At 48.2% G+C, this 23,033-nt stretch overlaps 1 protein-coding gene across 5 annotated transcripts in view; it reads left to right on the top strand.

Annotated features, from left to right (window-relative positions):
• FAM178B (family with sequence similarity 178 member B) overlaps positions 1-23,033 on the top strand; it is a 177,356-nt gene that overhangs the window by 57,039 nt on the left and 97,284 nt on the right. For 4 of the 5 annotated variants that reach the window (XR_013989823.1, XM_081018155.1, XM_081018152.1 and 1 more), the window contains 2 exons: positions 4,027-4,108; positions 18,201-18,333. Coding sequence is in view for 4 of the 5 variants with exons in the window: in XM_081018155.1 (XP_080874281.1) it covers positions 4,027-4,108; positions 18,201-18,333 (215 nt within the window). In the remaining variant the exon portion in view is untranslated. The remainder of the gene's footprint in view (positions 1-4,026; positions 4,109-18,200; positions 18,334-23,033) is intronic. The other variant, XM_081018154.1, reaches the window with a different exon arrangement.

Raw genomic sequence — 23,033 nt, 5'->3', positions numbered from 1 at the left:
TTCTGGAAATCCCGTGTCTTGTTGTGGTGAAAGTTCCTATGTTCTGGCTTCTTGCAAGAACAACGAAAAGACCTTGCTGAGTAGGGAACTGTTAACAGGTTCTTGGCTCAGAAAAAGGGATGAGGCTTGCAGCTCTGCCTTCATACTCCTTGTTTTCAAACACGTCCATCTTCACACACCCCTGCTTTTTCTCCCTTGATGGCACTCTTGAGAACATCATGACGACAATGGTGCATTTGTTTGTTTTTCCAAACCCACAAGTGTCTAGCCCTCATAGGTGAAGAAAGAATACCAAAAAGTGCATTCCCTTGGAAGATGAGATAAGCTGGGTCATGTTTTAGCTTGGTAACAGAAAAAGCAACAAGCCTGTCGTTGCACAGAAAGTTAGCATGTCAGGAGGAAGGTTGTATGAAACCCTTCTCCTTGCCTTGGTTGAGTTCTGCTGCAGAGAGTTCTATCCATTCAGACAAACAGCCCTCCTAACTTAGACCCTGACGTCTAGGAAAAGCTGTTATGACTTGAGTCTGCTGTGGGCATTTCCACACAGCAGAGTTTCATGTGGGCTCAGTGCTGCTGACACATGCAAGTTTTGCACACCATCAACATGGCATTAGCCTCCTCAGTATGCCATTCCCATAGTATTTTCCCATTTAAAGCAGATTTACCATTTCCAGGGGAAATCCAGTTACTCAGCCCCATGGAAACAGTACATCCAGATTGAGAGAGGACTGGGAGGGGATATGGAATGTGGAATGGCATTTTGATGAGGAGGAGGCTGTGTGGATGTTGTGAAAAAATCCCATGCCTGAGATGAGCAGCACTGAGTTCATAGGGAACTGGAACTGGAAGTGCCCTGTGTGGATTGGCCGCCCATTGTCCTCTTCATGGTGCTTTTCTGATCTCCTTTGCTCTGCCAGCACATACACCAAGTTAAAGAGGATCCAAAATTACCTGTGCAGCCAACTCAAATTCTACTACCAGAACCCCCAAATTCTGCAACTGAGATTTGGAAGCAATATGGGTCTGTTGGACCAACTTAGAGCAGAAAATAGCTGAATGATACATGGAGTGAAGGAGTCCCTCATCCCTTTTCTGGGATCCAAGGGCAAACCAGAAAACGTCTGGGACAACTGAGCATTGCTTGTAGTGCAGTCTTCACCTTTAGCCCCCCAATGTTTTCAGGTTTTCCTACAACACAAGTGAGCATTAGAAACTCCAATACTTTTCTCCCCTGTCCCATTCCTGACAGCGACAATTATCGTGTGGTTGTTGTCCCTGGGTTTTGAGTACCTTGTTGTACTCCATAAGCTTTTCACAAGCCACCATGTTACAGGACATGGCATTTTTGAGTATAGCTTCCTAGATCTCTGTTCTGGCTCTGTTTCCCTGTCTGTCATGGAGGGATGAACAAATCTATCAGATTTCCTCATTTTCCCCAATCTTAAATTCATTTCTCCACATTCCCACAGCAATTTCCATTAAAAAAAAAACACATTTAAATTTCCCCTAATATGTATGTTTTTCTGCAATGTTGATAAATATGCATATTTTTGCAAGCAGTTTCTCCATAACTTAATGGATTTTTATATGGTATTTCCACTGATTTAGACATTTTATATGCATTTTTGTACACATTACTTGGCTGGAGAACTGCATGACAAATTTTAGAAATGTGTCAATTTCAAAGGAAGGCTGTCTTACAATTCACATATTGTTTCAGAAAGTGTGGATTTCATCAGTTTGCCTGCAACGGAGAACTGAGTTGAATTGCATCCCCCCCCCGCCCCGCCCTCCCACTCTGCCAGCATTTCCTTTCCCTTCCTCCTTGTCTCTTTCTCATTTGCTTTCCCACCTCCACTTCACCGTCTTTGGCTCTCTCTCACCTTCCCTTCTTCCATACAACACTGCAGGGAGAGTCTTTCACTGCCATCCCAACGGGATTCATGCTGCAGGCCTACCCAGCTGCCCAGGACAAGAGGGGGATTTGGAGGGCCTTTGGTCCTGCTGCTGCTCCAAGCTCCCCGCCTCCCCATACGCGGCTATGCAGGCACACACCCTTCTCCAACTGCTGCATCCCTCTGGCTCCCCCTCCTCCAAGCCTAAGAATGGAGTCGCCTAATTGTTTAAGCCACACAGAAAGAGGCATCGAGGTACTAAATTACAGGGTTGGAGCTGCACTGGCAGTCAAACAGCAGGCCTGTGACAAATGCAGTTAAGTGCAGTCTAATGAGCCTGGCCAGATGTGCTCCACCACAGCAGTGCGAAACTGAGTGCGAGAGGATGAAAGAGGGAGACTGAGAGGGACATGAAAAGGAGTTCTGAGGTTGCCCAGTCCAAGCTTAGCGGCTGGTTTGACCCTGGCAGAACAGAGATCAGGAGGTAGATAAAAGAAGAGTTGGGAGAGGAAAATCTTATTAGGAGCTGTGGGAAGAGTGGGATGCTGATAGCCGCCAGCAGGGACAGCCAACTTCTGGGCAGGCTCCAGTCTCCAGGCAGAGCTCTGCCACGTGGTGGGTCTTGGGTCTTGTCAAGGTTGGCAGGTCTGTTACCACCAGGAGGCAGGAGCTGCTCCAGGTCAAGCACTGCTAGAACCAAGAGGAGCTGCACAAGAGCACAGGAATTCCAGACATGAATACTGAACAGAGAAAGCTTCTTTACAACACTTCAGAACATCGGCCCATATAGCCCAGTACTACCAACACTAACCGGCAGTGATCACTTTCAGGCACCCCGACTTGGAGGTGTTGGGTGCTGAAACTGAGATGTGCCAAGGCTCCCTTGCACCCTGGGAAAGGAGCTGCATTGGCTCCCCGCATCACCTGCCCCCTTGGTAAGGGACTAGTAGCACTCGCTGCCAGCCGACTGGGGAGGGCGCCCCACAGGACTGCTGCGATGGCCCCCGCCAGTGACCAGATTCCTTCACCGAGGTGCCCAGAGGAGCTTCAGTATGCTGATGGCAATGTAGTGTGCGCACACTCAGAGGATGACCTTCAAGCCACCCTAAATATATTTGCAGAAGTTTACAAAAAGCTTGGCCTGTTGCTCAACATCCAAAACACCAAAATGCTGCACCAACAAGCACAAAACAACCCCTCTGCAGCGTCACAAATCCAACTGGTGTAAAGTTGGAAAATGTTGATCACTTCTCCTACCTGGGCAGTTCTCTTTCCTCAAGGGCCGACGTTGATGCCAAAATCCAGCATCGCCTGAGCTCTGCAAGTGCGGCTTTCTCCCTATTGAAGTGCAGGACTCTCCCCACCGTGGTTTCCAGCAACTGGTATTCAGAGGCCTACCCCTGCCTTCCGCAGCAGACGCAAAACATAGCAATCATGGCTAGCAGCCTTCCATAGTCTTATCCTCCATCAAATTCTCTAATCCTCCTTGAATCTCATTCATTGTTTTCATTGCCTTTTCATCTTGTGGCAGCCAATTCTATAGTCCAACTGTGTGAAGAAGTGCCTCCTTCTGTAGTGAGCTAGCACGTGTGGAGAGAGGCGGCGCTAAAACTTTCCCCTACAAAGTGCTGGTTGTGTGGATTCAAGGAGGTTTCCACACGAGGGAAGCATCACCAACCTGATTCCCCATCCCTGCCCTCTGGTTCTGTGCAATGCATAATTCCACTCCTTCTGGCACATCCTGCTGTCTCTGGCTTCCAGCGTCTTCCACTGGGGTGAAGTGCAGCCGAGGGTAGCCTGGCTCCACCTGTGTGAGGTGATAGATCTGGTGGTAAGGAAATGCTGCCTACGGTGTTTAGGTAGAGGTAGCTCCTCCACACTTGCATGTCGTCACTTGGGGTTGCAGCCATCAAGTGATAATATTTGCCAGCACTTACATAAGCCTTTTAGAGTGCTTCACTTGGTGTTTTTTTCTGTTGCTTCCTGTGGCTGTGACTGATAGGCCAGCACTGTATGTTAATGTTTTATATGATTATTTTTTTAATGGCATAATGTATTTATGTTTTTAAATGGGGACCTTTTAGGCAGCTGATTACTCCGAGTGATGGTGTGTCCCCTTCTTCTTTTGCAGCTGATGTCTTGGAGCCCAGTCGTCTCACCAGGTGCCTTCCAAACTCTCTGGGAAATCAGCGCTCCTCAGATTGCCTCAGCCGGTCAGTGTGGGGTTGTGTGAGGGGGCAGTTTGTAAGATGAAGCTGTACTTGTCTGGAAATGAGAGGTGTAGTCTGAAGGGCACTAGGTTGGGGATGGCTGGGGAAGAAGTTCCAAACTGCTGCAGGCAACTTGAGCCTTTTGTTTTATTCCATTCCTGCCTGTACTGGGTCTAAGGTCCATTTCACACATTACACAGCAGTGAACTCGGGTTTCCTCCGGGGCACGTGCTCAGCAGGGAGCCACAACCAACCCCAGCTCCCGGCCTGTGTGAGAGACCTTTAGGAACACAGACAGTTGGCTTAATCGGAGTCAGAGCAATTGCCCCATCTAGCTCAGTACTGCCTACACTGACTGGTAGCAGCTCTCCAGGATTTCACATGGAGAGTCTTTCTCAGTCCTACCTGGAAATGCTGTGGACCTTCTGCATGCAAACCCAGCCACCCACCCAGGGCTGGCTCAAGACATTTTGCTGCTTGAGGTGAAGGACAAGATGTCTCTCCCTGCCCACACTCACAGCCGCTCCCCGGAACAGACTGGGCAGCTGAATCCAGAGCCTTAGCTTCCGGAGGGCTAGCCAGGCTTTTCGGCCCGGGGGAAGCCTCCAGAGGGGTGCCCTTGAGGCTCCCAGCCTGTGGGTGTGTGGACGCAAATGCACGTGGGGGTGGGGGTGCCAAACTGGGTCTTTGACCCGGGTGAAATAAAGCCTAGTTTTGCCCCTGGCTGAACCTTGCTTAGCGGGTGCAGAGAGGGCTGAGGCCCCCACAGCTCTGCCTTGCAGTAAAGGGGAGAAGCCAGGCAGCTCAGTGGGCATAGTTGGGGGGGGGCTGCCGTGGCCTCTCTGCCTTCCACTAGCACACAGGGGGAGAGGCCTCACTCTGCCTGAGGCAGCAGGGGTGGGGAACCTCAAGACCTGCGGCCAAATGTGCCCCTCCAGGTCTCTCCATCTGGTCCTGGAGCCTCCTCAGGGCCAGCTAGAGGATGGCTAGGGATAGGTGACTGTCAGTTTTGGTTTCTCTCACCCTCTCATTTTGGCAGTCTTAAGTTTGGTTCTCCACATTTATGTACTAGTGATTTTGTTTCATAAAGCCCTCTTGGAATTTGTCAGCACTTTAGTGCAGCTCTTTCCTAATGTTCATGTTTTTGTGTGCAAGTTTGCCTGAGATGCGCATCATTGGCAAGCATTTTTCGTAATGCATTTTGTAGGTTATTTTCAAAGTGCCAGTTTTTAGGACAGCTGTGCTTCAGCATATTGTTTTTTAAAGTGCATATTAAAATTTGAACTGTGCCGCCTTTCTCCCCATGCCTAGCCCCGCCCTTCCTCAACCCCGCCCCCTCTTCCGAGGCCACACCCCTCACTCTGGCTAATAGAAACTTTGCCTTTACAAAACTCTCGGCTGCCTTTCAATTCCTCGGCTGTTTTGCAGGAGCAGAAACCATTTAAACTCATTTCTAAAAGATTTGCTTTTGATGAGATTCGGCAGCAACTCTCTGTTGAAGGGGAGGCAGGGAAGATTAGCATCTCGTGTGCGCCGGGGATGGGGAGCAGCCTTTCATTGCCTGTGTGGGCAGCCACAGAAGGATGTCTGATACTGCTTTAGATATTCTGTGCTTCTCTCCTAGGGAATTTGCTTACTTTAGCGAGCTTCTCATCTGTTCTCTGGCTGCTGCTCCACATGCAAACTCTTCCCCGCTTCCCTCTGAGCTTCCAGGGCTGGGGTGGGGGAAGAGGAACACTTCAAACAGAAAGAAACATCTAAGGCAGCACCAGAGATGAGGGAGTCTTAATCTCCTGTTTGCTACATCCTCCTCGTCCTCTTCTTCTCCTCCACGGCAATTAACTTCGGTGCCGCAAACAAAGATTAGGAATTCCAGGTGGGGAAGGAGCAGCCGGAGCCAGTGAGGTTATACGTACCTGAGATTATGCTTTCATGCAGTTGTCAGCCGCTGAGGGAAAGAAGAGACACAAACAGGGAGGGAAAGATGCTGTCGCTCATGGCGCCAGACCAGAGCCTCTTGGTCGGGAAGCTTCCCCTCTTAGTAGTGACGCTTCCACATGATCAGAATCTGTGCCCCAGCCCAGTGTTGTTATCCTTGCATTGGCTGGAGCCCAAAGCCTGTCCCTTTGTCTTGGTCATGCTCCGCACAGGTGACCAAGGTCAGAGACGGGGAAGCGCAAGCCAGCAGGCCCCTCCAAGGCAGCCTTGGCAGGATCCCCCTCCAGCCCCAGCCCAGCCTCCTCTGCTTCTGCGCTGGTGGTGCAGGGAGGGCTTTTTCTTCCTTCCTTCTCTGCAAGGAAATCAGGATCCTGGGAGGAGGGTGGGGGGTGCATTTCAGTCCTTGGCCTGCCAACTGTGGTTCAGATCTGGATTGGGGCCCTGTGCCGGGAATGTGTGTGCCTGGGACATTTGTGCAATATCCCACTGAAGGGAATAGGAGGTTTGTTTGCTTTTCTCCGGTACAAATTCGGTGTAGGTCCTGTGTTTGTGAATGGTTGGGGTTGTGGGGTGTGTGGGTGTGTGAGAGAGAGAAAGAGAAGTTCTCTTCCTCCTTTTGGCCCAAGCCCTGCCTTAGTTTTACAACCGTTTGCAGAAACTCAGTCACCTTCCTCCTTCCCACAAAGATCTAGTAGCAGCACTTACAGACTTGCTTAACGTTTGCAAGAGTTATCCAACTAAAATCTTGTTTTGCTTGTGCCCATTTAATCATAGCTGATTTCACCGTTTCATCCTGGGTGTTCCATTTCAACAGCAAGTTATACATTTTTGACAAATTCTTGATTTTGGAATCTAACAGTTCTGTTTCCAATTTTGATTTTTCCACCTGGAAACCAACTTTTTTGTCCAAATTATATGCCTCCATTATTTGATAATAATGGAGCCAATCTCGCACTTTATTTTTCAGTTTTTCAAAGCTCTGCAATTTTAGTCTGTCTCCCTCTTGTTCCAGAATTTCCCAATATTTCGGCCATTTGGCCTCCATATTGAGTTTTTTCTGTGCTTTCGCTTCCATTGGTGACAACCATCTTGGGGTTTTCTTTTCTAACAAATCTTTATATCTTATCCATACATTAAACAATGCTTTTCTAACAATATGATTTTTAAACGCTTTATGTGCTTTTACCTTATCATACCACAGATATGCATGCCAACCAAATATGTTGTTAAAACCTTCTAGGTCCAACACATCAGTGTCTTCAAGTAGCAGCCATTCTCTCAGCCAACAAAAAGCAGCTGATTCATAATAGAGTTTTAGGTCTGGCAGGGCAGGGCAAATCCACCTCTTTCTTTAGCATCAGTTAATATCTTAAATTTTATTCGAGGCTTCTTGCCCTGCCAGACAAATCTGGAAATATCTTTCTGCCACTTCTTAAAACAATCCATCTTATCCAAAATTTGTAATGTTTGAAACAAGAGCAACATCCTTGGCAGCACATTCATTTTTATCACTGCAATTCGGCCTAATAATGATAACTTCAAATTTGACCATATTTCTAAGTCTTTTTTCACTTCAATCCAACATTTTTCATAATTATCCTTAAATAAATTTACATTTTTAGCAGTCATATTAACCCCTAGATATTTCACTTTCTTAACCAATGTTAATCCTGTCTCTTCCTGAAATTTCTCTCTCTCATTTACAGTTAAGTTTTTCTCTAAGACCTTAGTTTTCATCTTGTTCACCTTAAAACCTGCTACTTGCCCAAATTCTTGAATCAATTCCAATACCCTCTTTGTACTCAATTCTGGTTCCTGTAGAGTCAATACTAGATCATCAGCAAATGCTTTCAATTTATACTGTTTAACTCCCACTTGTATACCTTTGATCTCTTGATCCTTTCTTATCATGTTTAGCAAAACCTCAAGGACCGATATAAAAAGCAGTGGAGAAATTGGGCAACCTTGTCGTGTCCCTTTCTCAATCTTGAACTCTTCTGTCACTACATTATTCACAATTAATTTTGCCTTTTGTTCTGAGTAAATTGCACCTATACCGTTTTCAAAACCTTGGCCTACCCCCATCCCCTGTAGAGGCTGGTTTATTGCCTCATTCTGTTCCCTCCAGGCAATGCCAAACTTTTTTGTCCTTTTTTGTTGCCATGCTAGTTTGGGAAGTGACAGAACTTTACAGCGTCCTCCTCTTGCTTTCCGTTCTCTCTGATGCCACCCATCCCACAGGGTTCTGTCTTGGGCCCGGTCTTATTCAACATCTTTATCAGCGACTTGGATGATGGACTCAAGGGCATCCTGATCAAATTTGCAGATGACACCAAACTGGGAGGGGTGGCTAACACCCCAGAGGACAGGATCACACTTCAAAACGACCTTGACAGATTAGAGAACTGGGCCAAAACAAACAAGATGAATTTTAACAGGGAGAAATGTAAAGTATTGCACTTGGGCAAAAAAAATGAGAGGCACAAATACAAGATGGGTGACACCTGGCTTGAGAGCAGTACATGTGAAAAGGCTCTAGGAGTCTTGACATGAGCCAACAGTGTGACGCGGCAGCTAAAAAAGCCAATGCAATTCTGGGCTGCATCAATAGGAGTATAGTATCTAGATCAAGGGAAGTAATAGTGCCACTGTATTCTGCTCTGGTCAGACCTCACCTGGAGTACTGTGTCCAGTTCTGGGCACCACAGTTCAAGAAGGACACTGACAAACTGGACCGTGTCCAGAGGAGGGCAACCAAAATGGTCAAAGGCCTGGAAACGATGCCTTATGAGGAACGGCTAAGGGAGCTGGGCATGTTTAGCCTGGAGAAGAGGAGGTTAAGGGGTGATATGATAGCCATGTTCAAATATATAAAAGGATGTCACATAGAGGAGGGAGAAAGGTTGTTTTCTGCTGCTCCAGAGAAGCGGACACGGAACAATGGATCCAAACTACAAGAAAGAAGATTCCACCTAAACATTAGGAAGAACTTCCGGACAGTAAGAGCTGTTCGACAGTGGAATTTGCTGCCAAGGAGTGTGGTGGAGTCTCCTTCTTTGGAGGTCTTTAAGCAGAGGCTTGACAACCATATGTCAGGAGTGCTCTGATGGTGTTTGCTGCTTGGCAGGGGGTTGGACTCGATGGCCCTTGTGGTCTCTTCCAACTCTATGATTCTATGATTCCCCATCGCCTCTCCCCTGGGCCAGCAAATGCTCTCCTGCTTTCCCCCAAGCCAGGACTTAATTCCCCTTCTCCTTCAAGGTCCCCACAATGGGTTCTGGTGTTCACCACTGCTCATAGTTGTCAACTTTCCCCTTTTCTGGCGAGGAATCCTATTCTGAATAAGGGAATTTCCCTTAAAAAAGGGAAACGTTGACAGCTATGCCACTGTTTGGCTGCAGCTGTGCCTACACCAGAGGTGGACTTGCCCTCTGCAAAGGGAAGGTCTCTGTGTGCAGGCAGCCTCTGACAGCTGCTGTCCACAGGGGAGAGGGTTGGTGCACGGCCGTCAGGAAGTGGCAGAGAGCCTCCAGCTCAGTGTGCTTCTGTGCAGCTGCTTACAGAGTGGCCAGGTGTGTAGCAAACAGAGCAGAGAGGGACGTAACCGATGGTGGCGCCTCACCTATGACTCACATTGGGGGTGAAAAAAGATGTGACATTTTAGCAGTGGGCTCTTCACTTGCGGTGTGAGCCTGACTTTGCCGCTTGCCTTTCAAAAGTGCATCGCTACAAGTCACGTTCTGCTTCTGCCATCCATCTTGTCCCTCAGCCAGCACCTCATGTGAGCCATTTGCTATGATTGTCATTACTGCATGTGCATGTTTATGCATTCATCCTTTGCCTTAGCTTTAAAAAACAGCAGCACCAAAAGCTGCAAGAAATCGCAAAACTGCTCCAGAAATCTGTATATTAGGGACACCATAGGAGCTAACTGATTTATATTGTCCACAGCAGTCTTTCCCTCACTCAGATTTACACATTCTGAAAAGACCAAAAAATGTGCCCCCTCACCTCCACCCCAGAGTGGAGCCCTGGAGAGAGAAAGGCACCTTTGGATTCAATGCCACTCACCCACTGCTCTGAGAAAGTTGCATCTGTCTTCACCTGCCTTTATCCTTCTACGCAGACTCACTGTCCCTCACCCCCTTGCAGACCTTCATATCAGTGGGATACTGCAGCTCAAAGCAGTCCAGCGGGAATGAAAAACAAGTCCTGCCTAGATGATCAAATATGTTGTGCTCACCCCAACCTCTCAACATCCTTGGTCGGTTGCTCTAATACATTGGTAGTGCACCACAGGGAATATGTAGCCACTGAGGACATTAAAAACAAGCAAATAAAATTGCTCTCAAAGCCAGAGGCCAAGTATTTGGCTGCTGCTGTTTTTCCAAATTGACTTGTCTCTGATCAGCAACTAGTTATATGGGATGATCACTTTGGGGAGAGAGGGTGGAGGACTAGAGCATGGGTAGGCAAACTAAGGCCCGGGGGCCGGATCAGGCCCAATCGCCTTCTAAATCCAGCCCACGGACGGTCTGGGAATCAGCAGGCTTTTACATGAGAAGAATGTGTCCTTTTATTTAAAATGCATCTCTGGGTTATTTGTGGGACATAGGAATTCATTCATAATTTTTTTTTCAGAATATAGTCTGGCCCTCCACAAGGTCTGAAGGACAGTGGACCGGCCCCCTGCTGAAAAATTTTGCTGACCCCCTGGACCAGAGTAATCCCATTTGCCTGTTAGTCACACACAGAGACACTGCCCCATAGGTTCCCAATAAGTCTGACTACCATAGCCTCTGATTCCTTCATATTGTTCCGAAAGTTGGGTGCCAACCCCACTCTCTGCCAAGTGTTGGTGAGATCCCAGGGGGACCTGGGCACTCTCATAGGGTCTGTGCTCCTCTGGAGATTTGAAGATGTGGCAGAGACTTTCATGGATTTAAGAACTATGGCTTATTCACCTATTTACCCCTTCCATCTGCATGGAGAGAGTCCAGATCTTACAGCTTGGTCATTTCAAGAGGACTTGTCCTCTATATCAGTGTAGCTGTCCAGGGCATCTCTCCCAGCCTGCCTTCAGCCAGCCTGTCCAAGATGGATCCCAGACCTTGTTCTCCCCCACGTCTTCCCAGAACACCTTGCTAAAACTCTCTCCCTGTCACTTCAAACATACATCCCATCACCTTGGCACCATCTGACTCCCCAGGCCCATCAACCCCTTTTGTCATGTTAAGTCGGCCCAGCTTACACCAGGGTGCCAACTTGACTAAAATATTTGGGGGGCGAGTAAGCCCTGTCCCCCCGCATAATCAGTCACATGACGTGGTGCACAGACACCATTTGAATGGCAATGCCCATCAACTTTTGGAGGACCGACCCCCTCAAATATTTTTTTGGGGGGGCAAAGGGACCTCAGGCCCTAAGAGTTGGCTCCTATGGCTTGTACTTTCATCCCTATCCCAATTCATCAAAACCCTTCCATTTATTAATTTCCATCCAGGGTTTAGGTGTGGGGTCTCCCCGGAATCTATAGCAATATATAAAACTCCTTCTGTCTGCCTATAATGCACACAAATCCTCTCTTCCTTCCTGTTCTTTGGTCACATTGACACCCATGCCATGCATTTAAAGCACAGGGCTTCCCCCAAGAATCCAGGGAACTGTCATTTCTTATAAGGGCACTGAGTTCCCAGGATTCTCTGGGGGGAAGCCCTGTGCTTTAAATGCATGGCATGGATGTGACTTCTCTCCTCCTTTCCTTCTTTCCCCATCTCCCCATTGCCCCGGCTTACTCTCTCTTCCTGCTCTCTGCCGTGCACAGCTGGTGGAAGGGGGAAGCTGCTCTGGTGCAAGAGCCTTGCTCCGGGCCACCCGTGACAGGCAACCTGCCAGCTGTCACAGAGCCTGGATGCAAGTCTCCAAAGCCACTGCAGAGCACACTCCGCTTCCCACTGATGCCGCCAGGCCAGTGGCACACACACGTTCTGACATGCGTGAGCCAGGAGAGTAAGTGAGTCAGAGCAGGCAGAGGAAAGGGAACATCTAGTGTGAATCAGCAGGAGAGAGGCTGTGGAGCAAGGAACATGAATGGGTTTGGAAGAGGACTGGGCAAGGTCAGAGACTGAATGCTGAGTGGGGGAAGAGAAGGGGAGGGCAGCGTGAGGATCAGACTGATGAGATAACAAAAAGCAGAAGCCACTTCCTTCTTCAGCATGTGCAGACCAGACGACACCCAGGTGGTGGGGCTGAATGATGAGGTCCTAGAAAGGAAGGAGGACAGAGGCTCTGTGGCGACAGCTTTTGCTCCACTGGTGAGAATTTTGAAATAAGTGAGTGCAAACATATGGTACCTGTTGCCCACGGGTTGTATATAGCCTCCCAAGTGCTCTTTGCATTGCTTGTGGATTTTTAGGAAATCCCTGAGAACAGGAAATACAAGTGGATCCCACACCTCCACCCACCTCTCCGTCTATTTCAGAACCATCTCCTCTGCCTAGGATATGCCCATGCATCAGGAGCGTGGCCATCTCTCAGGTGGGAGAGACAGGAAATATATGAATGACAGACAGTTGTAGGTGAGCAAGTCAGAGTAGCATTGCTGTGTGACCATGGGCAATGCCAGCAGTGGGGGAACCTTTTCCGGCTTCTGGGCAGCCTTCCAGTGGCCCCTTGCCGGTCCTGGTGCCAGAGAAAGAGTGGGTGGAGCAATGAATATACATTGCACAGTAGGCTGGTTTCTACATACAGACACACTGTCCTCTTTCCATCATCCAAGGAAGAAAGACGCTTTAGCAGAGTTTGAAGACATTTTCCAGTTAGGCAAAAATGCTCAGGGGTATTTTTGGCTGGGTAGAGAAACAAAATTAGGGTCCCTTGCGCCTTTGGCAAGGAGCTGTATTGGCATCCTCTCCCGCTCCCCATCACTTTATCACAATAGCCACAATAGAAATCACTACATTTTACGTAGCCCAAGTTCTCAAAGCACCCGGAGTGATGGTGAGGGGAGGAGGAAGGTGAAAAGTGGAGCAAGACCGACAGGAAACTTCTCCCGCATTTGATCTTGACAGCAGTAGCTCATTGCCAAACACATATACACCATACACTTCATAGTACGAGAGGTGATTTTTGTGCCCCCTCCCCGCCTGGGCCTGCCCCCCCCCCCCGTGGGGACTGGTTTCACCAACTCCTAAGTGCGCCTTTGGCTGGGTCAGACAGACAGAGAAACCTAGAGGGCTGCATTTGGCCTTGTGCCCGAGCTTCCCTCCCCCCCTACACTACACAAATAGGGGTTTTTTTTGGGGGGGGGTCTTCTCTTTGGAGTGTGTGTTTCTGCTCTGTGCGTGCCTCCTTCCGTGCCCTTTAAAAGAAGGGCTCTCCTCCCGCAATGAGGCCCTTTCAGTTCCATGGGAATGGGGATTCAGGGAGGTAGCCGTGCTGGTCTGACGCAGTCAAAATAAATTTAAAAAATAAAAAATTGTCCAGTAGCATCTTAGAGACCAACTAAGTTTGTTCTGGATATAAGCTTCTCATGTATCTGAAGAAGTGTGCATGCACACGAAAGCTTATACCCAGAACCAACTTATGGTAGTTGGTCTCTGGACAATTTTTTAATTTTATTTATTTATTTCGAATGGGAATGGGGAATTTGCAGCCACCAGGGGTACAGGAAATAATCATCTTTGTGGAAACAAAACCATTGTGTGGAAGCCCCATGAATTTTTTCGAGATGAAAAGAGGCATTTCCTCCATCTCAATGCCGTGTCCAAAGCAGAGGGCTTTCCCATGAGGCAGTGCTCAGAGTAGGAGAACATGAGACAAGCCGGAGCTAGCGGCCACAATCCACCAATGCATTCTCTTGGAGAAGCCCTGCGGAGAAGCGCATGGCTGTGCTCAGGAGCTTTCCCCTGTCAGTTTTGAGACGGAAGGAGCTGCCACAGATGCCGTCAGCTTCCGCCTCCTGCTCGGCTCCTCAGGGAGGTTGCCCTCTCCACTGAAGAGCATGTGGGCAGGCGTCAAGTGCTTGGACTCACCCAGCAGATGTGAAAGTAGCCAAGAGATCCGGGGATATAATGGCTTTATCAGAGGGAGAAGGAACTTTCTTCGCTTCCTGCATCCGTTCTCGGGTTTCAGGAAAGCAGCTTTTTCTCATTGTAGCATAAGCTACGGGGGAGTGGGCATGTTTACCAGACTTGACTTTTCTGGCTTTCATAAGCTTCACCGTGGGGCTATCACTCTTGCACAGAGTGGAGAACACCAGCAATAAACATTCAGGAACTAATGGCTTAGCACAGCTGGGGAAGTTATTAGAGACAGTCGGCTCCGGCTCGGAAGCACCCATGTGGGTAGCAGTGTAGGCTTCCATGAGGATGCAAAGACCACAGGCAAATTGGAGATGTGTTTTAGTGGTTGTTAAGATTTCGGACAAATATTGTTGCAGATAAGCCTATATTAGGGCTCATCCACACTCCCATTCATCTTGTGCTTTTTAGGCACGGGTCCGAGAGGTTTTTTGTTTGCTCTGTTGCTTTCCTCAGAAAAATCCGCTGTTTACTGCTGAACTATAAAAAAAAGTGAATTGGGTTTTCTGCAGATTGATGTTTGTTCTGATTCAGTGGTAAACAGTGGGTTTTCCCAGGGAAAGCAGTAGAGCAAACGAAAAGCCTCTTGGACTTGTGCCCCAAAAGCACAAGACAAGCGTAAGTGAACACAGGACAAGTGGGAGTGTGGATTATTATTAATAGCAAGTAGCAGTGGCAGTAGTACCCCGTCCATCTGACGGGGTTGCCCCAGCCACTCTGGACAGCTTCCAACACATATAAAAACATAATAGAACTTTAAACATCAAAAAAACTTCCTTATACAGGGCTGCCTTCAGATGGCTTCTAAAGCCATGAGGCTCCTGCTTCTCTGGGCAGTTCACAACATAAAATTACAAGATGTGTCCAAGTGCAAGCCAAGACATTGATACAACAAGTGACACACTCCCTGTGTCTTCCTTTGGAAGAGCGAGGCACGCCTAGCTCTTAGCGCAGCAAGCAGCTGGAGTCCCAGGACTGGACTGGGCAAACAGATATGGGCAATCCTTTGAGTGGGTTGGGTCGGCAAGATTTATTTGTGCCAGGGCTGGCGTCTCCATATCCTTGGAGACAGAGGTGGTGTCAGTGCCGATGCTCAGGGGCACCCTTTGGTCTTTCAGATTTCCGCAGCACACTGTGTGAGCCCAAAATTTGGCACGCCCATGCCTCTTGCCTTCCATTGCGCATGTGCACTACGTCATGGATGCAGCACTCAGAAGCACCTCCCTCAGCTTGGCACCCAGTGGGGGGGGGGGACACACCAGTCATGCTGCCCTAAGTCTGCCTCTGCTATCCTGATGCCTCCCCAGCATCTGGTTTACTTTCAGTCTCCTCCCCAGAAGGAGGAGGCCACTCAGTGACAGGAGGCGGAGCTGGGGGCCACTCCACAGCAAAAGGTATCTGCTAGGGTATCTGATGTCACTGGATCCAGCTCTCCATTCCCTGGACTACTGGCCGCTTCCCCAGACCCAATATTGCTAACCTTGCAGCACCAGCTTCCCAGCCAGCCGTCTGCCCAGGAGGCCCACATCTGGCTCCGTCCCTCGTTCGTTTCTCCCACTCCTAGCACTCTTGCGTGTGTGATGCTGCTCTGCCCCCCACCCTCCATATCCCTTCCAGATGCACAGCAGTTTGTTGCTGCTCTTGCGCCCCACCCTGCCCCAGCCAAAGAATCTTCCCACCCCCAGCAACTAAATTGCTCAGGATATGGCCCAGCCAGGCGTCAGGTAATTGTGAGGTGAAGAGGGAAAAGTGAGGGAGGGAATTTGCCACCCGGCTCCTAAAAGCAGCAGTTTCCCTCCTTCCATCCTACGTGGTAATTAGAGGATCTGTTAAGCTGGTGAAGAAACAAAGGGTGGGGTGGAGGGGGAGCCCACCAGCTGCAAATGGCTGCAACAAAGAAAGGCAGTGGTTTGTCTGATGGTAAAGATTTGTTTCCCTCAGGCAATTATGTGCTATGAGGGCTTGAGTCACCCTGAGCAGCCTGCGCGCTTATCTGCTTAGACACTGGAAGGGAAGGGGCCTCAGCGCTCTGGGATTTGGGTGGGGGTCTTCTGGCCTCTCTAGCTGAGGTAGTTAAACCAAGTGGTGGGGGGGGGGGCAGCAGAATGGCGACCACATTTGGCCTTGGGGGGGGGGGGGCAAGGCTTGCTTTCACAAGGCCGTGGGTGAGCAACCGACAGCCTCTCTTGTTCCTTCATCCATCAGGCAGGCAGGCAGCAGTTCTGGTTTCTTTTCGGACAAAGGTAACAAATTCTTAGTCCGAGTGAGAGGAGCATATAAACTTGCTGTCATGCATACAAATTCTCTGGTCACTTGTGGTTGGTTGTAGTCTAGCCCTCCCAACCTTGGCATCCGTGGTGTAGCATGGGGGGCTGTGGCCCTAGGTGTGCCGAGGTGCCTCCGTGACAGGCCCCTCATCGTAGCCAGAGCCACAGGGAGGGAAGCTGAACCCAGCCGGGTCTCTGAGGCCTGGCTCTGGCGCGAGAGAGAGCTGCGGAGACAGCTGCTTCGTGCAGTGACCCAACACCCCATCAGCCACAGCTCCATTCCCGGGGCAGGCCTGACCTGGAGGAGGAGAGGCAGCAGCAGCAGTGTTGGCGCCTCTCTCCTGCCCTGGCCTCCAGCGCCTTGCAGAGCTGTGCAGGATGGCCTGAGTGTGCTCTTGAAGCAGTGGCGAGGGCTGGGCTGGAGCAGCTGAGTGGGCTCCCTCTGCTTGCCTGCCCTGGGTGGCAGTAGCATATGCTACGCCGCTGCTCAGCATGTCAATAACATGCAAGACAATGTACCCACCAACAGGCCACTCAGAGCGTTTGTGGGATGCTCTCCCCAGAGAGTCTCGCCTGGCACCTTCATTACATATTTCCAGGCGCCAGGCAATTACGTTTCTCTGTAACCAGGGCTTTGGCTGGGCATTCTGTGACCCTTTCAGTGTGTTTGTGGGCTATTGGTTTGCTTTTGTTTGTTCTTTTGTTACGTTGAGAACCACCTTGTGATCTTCAGATGAAGGGCATTGTACATATTTAATGAATTAACAAAAAAGAGGGGTAAACCAGAATTATTCGAGGGGGAGAATGTGCTTTGAAGGTGCTTTAAAGGTACAGTGTGCACAGCCCAAATTTATTGTGGGAAAAGTCCCCCACTGCCAGAAACCTAGGGGCTCTAGATCTGTGGATATCTAACCCAAAAACCTACTACCCTCAATAGAGAGAAGTTATGAAAGTTAAACTAACATAGAGCTAATATAAGTCTGTATTGTGGATGTGTGCTTGCTTATAAGGTGCTGACTCCTGCAGCACTCCCCCCCCCCATGAGGCAAGGAGAAGCAAGTGGCAAGGAACACCATCTCCTTCAAGCTTGCTGCTTGAAACTGCAGGAGGAGATGCTGCTTATTCATGTTCCAGACCAAAATGCTCCAGATCTGTAAAAGGTTCTGATATTTCTTTCTCACTGGAGAAGGGACAAGGATCTGTTCCTGTGTTCTGCAACCGGACACCTAATGAAATTGGATTCTGGGTGAATCTATGCCTTCATTTGCCCTGCTACTTTCCCCTGAGAAAACCCGCAGTTTAGGTCAGAATTGGGACAAACAGCAGACAGGTTTTTTATGGATTGACATTTGTTCTGATTTAGTGCCAGAGTGGGTTTTTTCAGCAGAAAACAATGGGGCAAAGAGGAAAAACTCGTGCCTAGAAAGCATGGGACAAGCAGAAAACTGCTTTCTAGGCATGGGGCAAGTGGAAGTGTAGATGAGCCCAGAGGTTCCTGTTTAAAAGTGAGCCTGCCTCATTTGCACTTTATGAAACAATACATGAACAGAAACACAGCCAGCCTTCAGCAAAGTTCTCCAGCCACGTAATGTATTCAAAAATTCATATACTGGGGTAAGGTGTGCATTAAAATACATATATTCGTGAAAATAAAATACAAAAATGTATTCTATTAGGGGAAATTGCTTAGCAAAAATGTGCATTTAGGCAAAGTGAATAGATGTCTATATTACAAGAAAAAATGAAGAAACAAGAAACTGAAAGAACCCCAAATAGACAGATACACTCAAACTCTTTTTCTCTTATTAGCAGACAAGATCCCAGATCTTTGGTGCCCAATGCTGAAGGACATCACACAAGCCTTCTACAATTTGGGAGCCTGTACATCTGCCTTGTACCTTCCTGGGCTTGTTCAGCCAGAATTCAGACCTAAAGAAGTAAAGTGAGTTAAGTTTTATTTTTGTGGACCATGCTTGAACTCTCTTTGAGGAAGGGCCGTTGTGGTAGAGCAACAGCCTTGCATGAGGAAGGTCCCAGATTCCTTAGCATCTCCAGGTTGGACTGGGAATGTCTTCCTCTCTGAAACTCTGGGGATTTGCTGCCAGTTGGTCGAGATAATACAGACTGCACTGCTAAGATGGATCACATTGTCTGACTTGGTATAAGGCTACTTCCTATATTCATGTAACTTTTCAAGTCACTGGAGCAGCAGCAGCAGCAGCAGCAGCAGCTCTCTCGTCCTTGGAACCAGTAGACACAGAGGACTGGGGCTGCACTGACGCGTCCCTTTTGACGCAGGACCAAGAGAATGGTCTGAGGTGGCTGATGTAAGCTGTAAGCTGGTCTGGGCCTGGCCAGGATCAGAGAAACTTCCTGTAAATCCTTGGGAGATATAAATGTAATATGTGAAAATAAGTAGATAGGTGAGAAAGTAAGACCATCAGATGAGCAAATTGAACCTTCATCCCCATGTGCTGGTTTGGATGCCTTCGAAACTTGTAGAAGTGATGAGCCCTGGATTTTTGTCTCTGTTTCTAAAGCAATAATGTGCAGCTTTGCAGATTGTTTCCTGTGAGACATTCTGACCATGAGACAAGGAATGCTGCAGCTACAAACATTTGGCCCCTGGGAAGAGTACCAATAGGTTCCTGCTTCAGGACATTTCTGTGCTGCTTGCTCAGCACAGAAGCCTTGGGTGGATGATATAACAAGAAAGTTAAGCCAATTTTAACCTGTCTAATAGTAATGACTCCCAGTCAGAGGACCCTGGGAATTGTACATTCTGTTTGCTATCTTTGAAGAAAGGCAAAGCCTAGAAACAGATGGCTGTTTTTCAGAGTCGGAAGTAATTTGAAACAGGGATCATTGCCTATAGTATGTGCTCATCTTGCTTTTGCTGCTGGTAAACAAGATGTGCTGGATTTTGTATTTTCTAACCCATAGAAACTGTTTAATCAGAGAGGGAAAGTGGGACAAATAAACACATGTGTAAATTATGGGGAGCAATGCCACTGCCAAATGACTTTCAGTTCTTCTTGACCATTGGACTCACTCTTGGTCTCGTCCATTCAATCTGCCAGAGCCTGTCTTCGCATGCAGGGAAAGTCCCTAACTCACCAAGGGTTTGGGACCCATCGGCTACCCTCGCCTGGTTTAGGGTTTATGGGGTGTTAGGGGAGGGTAGTACCTTTGGTGGGGGGAAACATTGTGCTCCTTCAGGGATAGTTTGTCCACCTTTGGTCCCCATCCTGCTCCCAGCTCTCACCTGTGGCTCCTAGAAGCTGTCAGCAGGCGACAGCGGCCACACCCCGGGAAACAGCTTTGACTGGCCGGCTAAACCAGACAGTAGTAGTAATGTTTTATGTGATGTTGTCCTACGTGAGGTATTCTTGCCCAGTTACTACATCTAGACCAGCCTTTCTCAACTTGGTTTGCTCTAGATGTTTTGGACTACATTGCCTATCAGCACCAGTCCAGTGAGCATGAAAAAGGCCTTTCTTTATACAAGCAGATTGGCGTGTGTTGTTGTGGATGGGTTTGGCATTGGGCAAAGCAATGCTGAGATTGCCTCACTAAGCACCCAGCTTGTTGTTTCATATCCACACACCCCTAGAGCAACGGAGAGCAGCCCAAAGCAGGCTGGCAGTGGAGCAGCAAAGGCAAGTTGGGATGAGCCTGGCGTATGGGGAAGAAACAGCACAAGTGCTTTACTGAACTGACTTTCACATTTGAGTTTTAAGGCTTCTCCCTGATTTATCTGCACATCCATGAGGACTAGAAAAAGAACGTGTTGGCTTTTTCCAGTCTGATGGATGTACTGGATTCTGCTCTGACCCAGAACAGAAGTTGACATAATGACATAACTTTGGGTCTGAAAACTAGGGATGGATAAACCTGCAAATTTTGGTTTCTATCACTTTCTCATTTTTCCAATTGTTAATTCAGCCCATCCCATTTCCACATCGCTTTGGGAAAAAATAAAAAAAATTGAAAATTTGTGCATATTTTTGTGTGCATCTCTCCTAATTATAATGCATGCTGTTTTTGCCAATATGTGCATTTTGTGCACACTTTCTCTTATATAAGGGGAGTTTTTGTGCACATTTTTGGGTTGTAGAACTGCATTGCTCAATTCAGAGTGAATTTAGGAGGACAGGTGTGTTTTGATTTGTGTAACACAATTCCTGTCATTCCCAAGAATTGACCATTGTGATGTGAGTTCAAGTCCAAGAACTTGTCAGGGGCCCATGTTCCTCAGCTGTGACTGTCGTGGCTCCTTGTAGGTGTAGTTTTAGGACTCTCAGTCTCACCTCCGTGTTATTGGATGTTTCCAATGCAGCAGCAGCATGACTTCAACACCACCGCTCATCAATGAAGTGCTCCCCTGAGACCAGATTGGACAGTGAGCCAGCCGTATTGTCTCCGCCTCCATTGCCAAGGATGCAACGGCAACTGGGCTGAGCAGACCCAGCCTCCTCCCAGGAGCGCTCTCTTTATTGCCCAGTCCCAGGCCTTGGGACAACAACCATGCCCACCCAGCTCAGAGGGCATGTCAAGTCTTGGGACAACGCCGGCTTAGCTTATGCCTAGCTGTGTACCTTAGAACCCTGCTGTGACACCCTGAGCCGAGCCTTGAATCAGTACAGCTGTTAGTGCCTGAGAGCTGAAATTAAGAACTGAGAGGGACTGAGAAGGCTCCATGTGTGGGACGCCCAGAGCTGCAATAAGGAGATGGCTGGAGGCCAGGAGGAGCATCGGCAGGGCTGGGGGGTGGGTGTCTTTCCCAGCATCTGCTGCCACCTGGCCCCAGCTGGCACCTCTCAATCCTTCACTTTTATGAGCCACCAGTTCCTGAACATAGTTTGAACCAGAGCAGGTTATAAATCCTGGTGGTGAGCCGCAGGAAGAGGATCCTGGTATAAATCTTCCTCTTTTAACTCACCTCTTCCAGTTTCCAAAGTCTGGCAGGGGGAAGGAAACAAAAGCAGTTATCCATCTAAATAACACCCTATTCTGTTCGCCCACATCAGGCCTGTAATTAACAGGCCGGGAGGCAAAGAAGCAAGTAAATGATGGGAGTCTGGAAAGAGAAGATAGCCAGGTTCATAAAGGCAGCCACAAAGCCAGGGTGGGGAGGAGAAACAGAGGGCTTGCGGGGGCTGGAAGGCTGTGCTGAGCAACCACGTTGCAAGGTGGGCCAGATGTTTCTGGCCTGGTCACATGCAACCACGCTAGGAGGGAAGTTTGCTGCCCAGATTGAGTGCAGTCCCAGCTGTAGCCCAGGGCCCTTCCCAAGAGAGGGTGCGCTTGGTGGCTCACGAGTCGATGAGCTTGGTCCCCTTTCTAGAAGGCTGGAGGGAGGCAAATAGCCCTTTTGCCAAGAGAGGGATCTTCCAGGTGGCATCCTGATTTGCTTGCACCTTGCTTACATCGTGGTTAGATGATAGCAGATAGCTACTTATTTATTTTAATGTTTATAATCTACACTTTCATATATAAATATTGCAAGGTGCGTTACCAACTAAAAGCACAGTACTGCAGGAAAACAAGTTAGAAATGTCAAGCACATCAGTAAAAGCTGGTGGAGCTTTTGTTCTTTACAGGTGTCTTCAACCTTTTCAGACCCAGGATCCACTTATTTATTTATTTATTTGGTTTTATAAACAAGAATAATGTTGTACAAATAAGTATACCAAGTTTTCTCATGTCATTTGTATATCACAAAAATAGCATATTAATGTGGAAAAATATTTACAATATATGTTTCATTATTAGTGGTCAGTGTATAGGTTCTTGGTTCATGAATTGCTTTAAACAATTAGGGAGAAAAAAGGGGAAGAGGGGGAGGGGGAATGGTGAGTGGGGTGGGGTGGTTATTCTTCTGTTTTTCTACTTAGTGGGGGGGTTGTGTCAGCGTTACTTGTATGGGTTCTCTTACTATTCACTTGTTGTGTTTCCTTGGGGGTGAGAGAGGTTGGGGGTGGCTTAGGGTGTGGTTGGTTGTCTTTGGTTGGCTGTAGTGAGAATTGTTTTTATGTGTGAGCGGAGTGTGAGTATGTATTTTTGAATCAGTTTAGCCAGATTGATTCATATGCTGTCGGCAGATACTTGTCGTTGTCTTGTTGGGCTGTGTACGTGATAAAGGGGAACCATACCAGGGTGAAGGTGTCTTCTTCTATTTGTCCCTGGGTCAGTTTCAGTTTGTTGGCTAGTTTTTCTAATAAGGCCGTTTCCCATACTGTTTGGTACCATTGGTCCAGGCTTACTCCTGACAGGTCTCTCCAGTGTCTGGCTATGATGCTTCTGGCTGCTGAGAGTAGGTGGGTTATGAGCTCTTTATGGTGTGAGTGGGCAGTATTATCTTGGAAAGCGTTTAGTAGGGCCAGTTCTGGGGTGACTTCTAATACTTGTTTAGTTATTTTGCATATTTCTTGTATGATTGCTGTCCAGAAGAGTTGGATTTTAGGACATTCCCATCACATGTGACGGTATGTGCCTGTGGAGGTGCATCCTCTCCAGCATTTTGGTGAGGTTCCTGGGCATATTAGCACTAGTTTCCGTGGTGTTAGGTACCACCTGTAAGTGATTTCTTTTTGCTGTTATTGATTTAAAGAGGGGTTTAGACCACATCCTGGTCCACTG

This window comes from Podarcis pityusensis, assembly GCF_964106645.2.
Source record: "Podarcis pityusensis genome assembly, chromosome: 8".
In the NCBI taxonomy this organism is placed as follows: Eukaryota; Metazoa; Chordata; class Lepidosauria; order Squamata; family Lacertidae; genus Podarcis; species Podarcis pityusensis.
The sequence above is the reverse complement of the archived record's forward strand: the minus strand, read 5'-3'. Positions and strand labels throughout refer to the sequence as shown.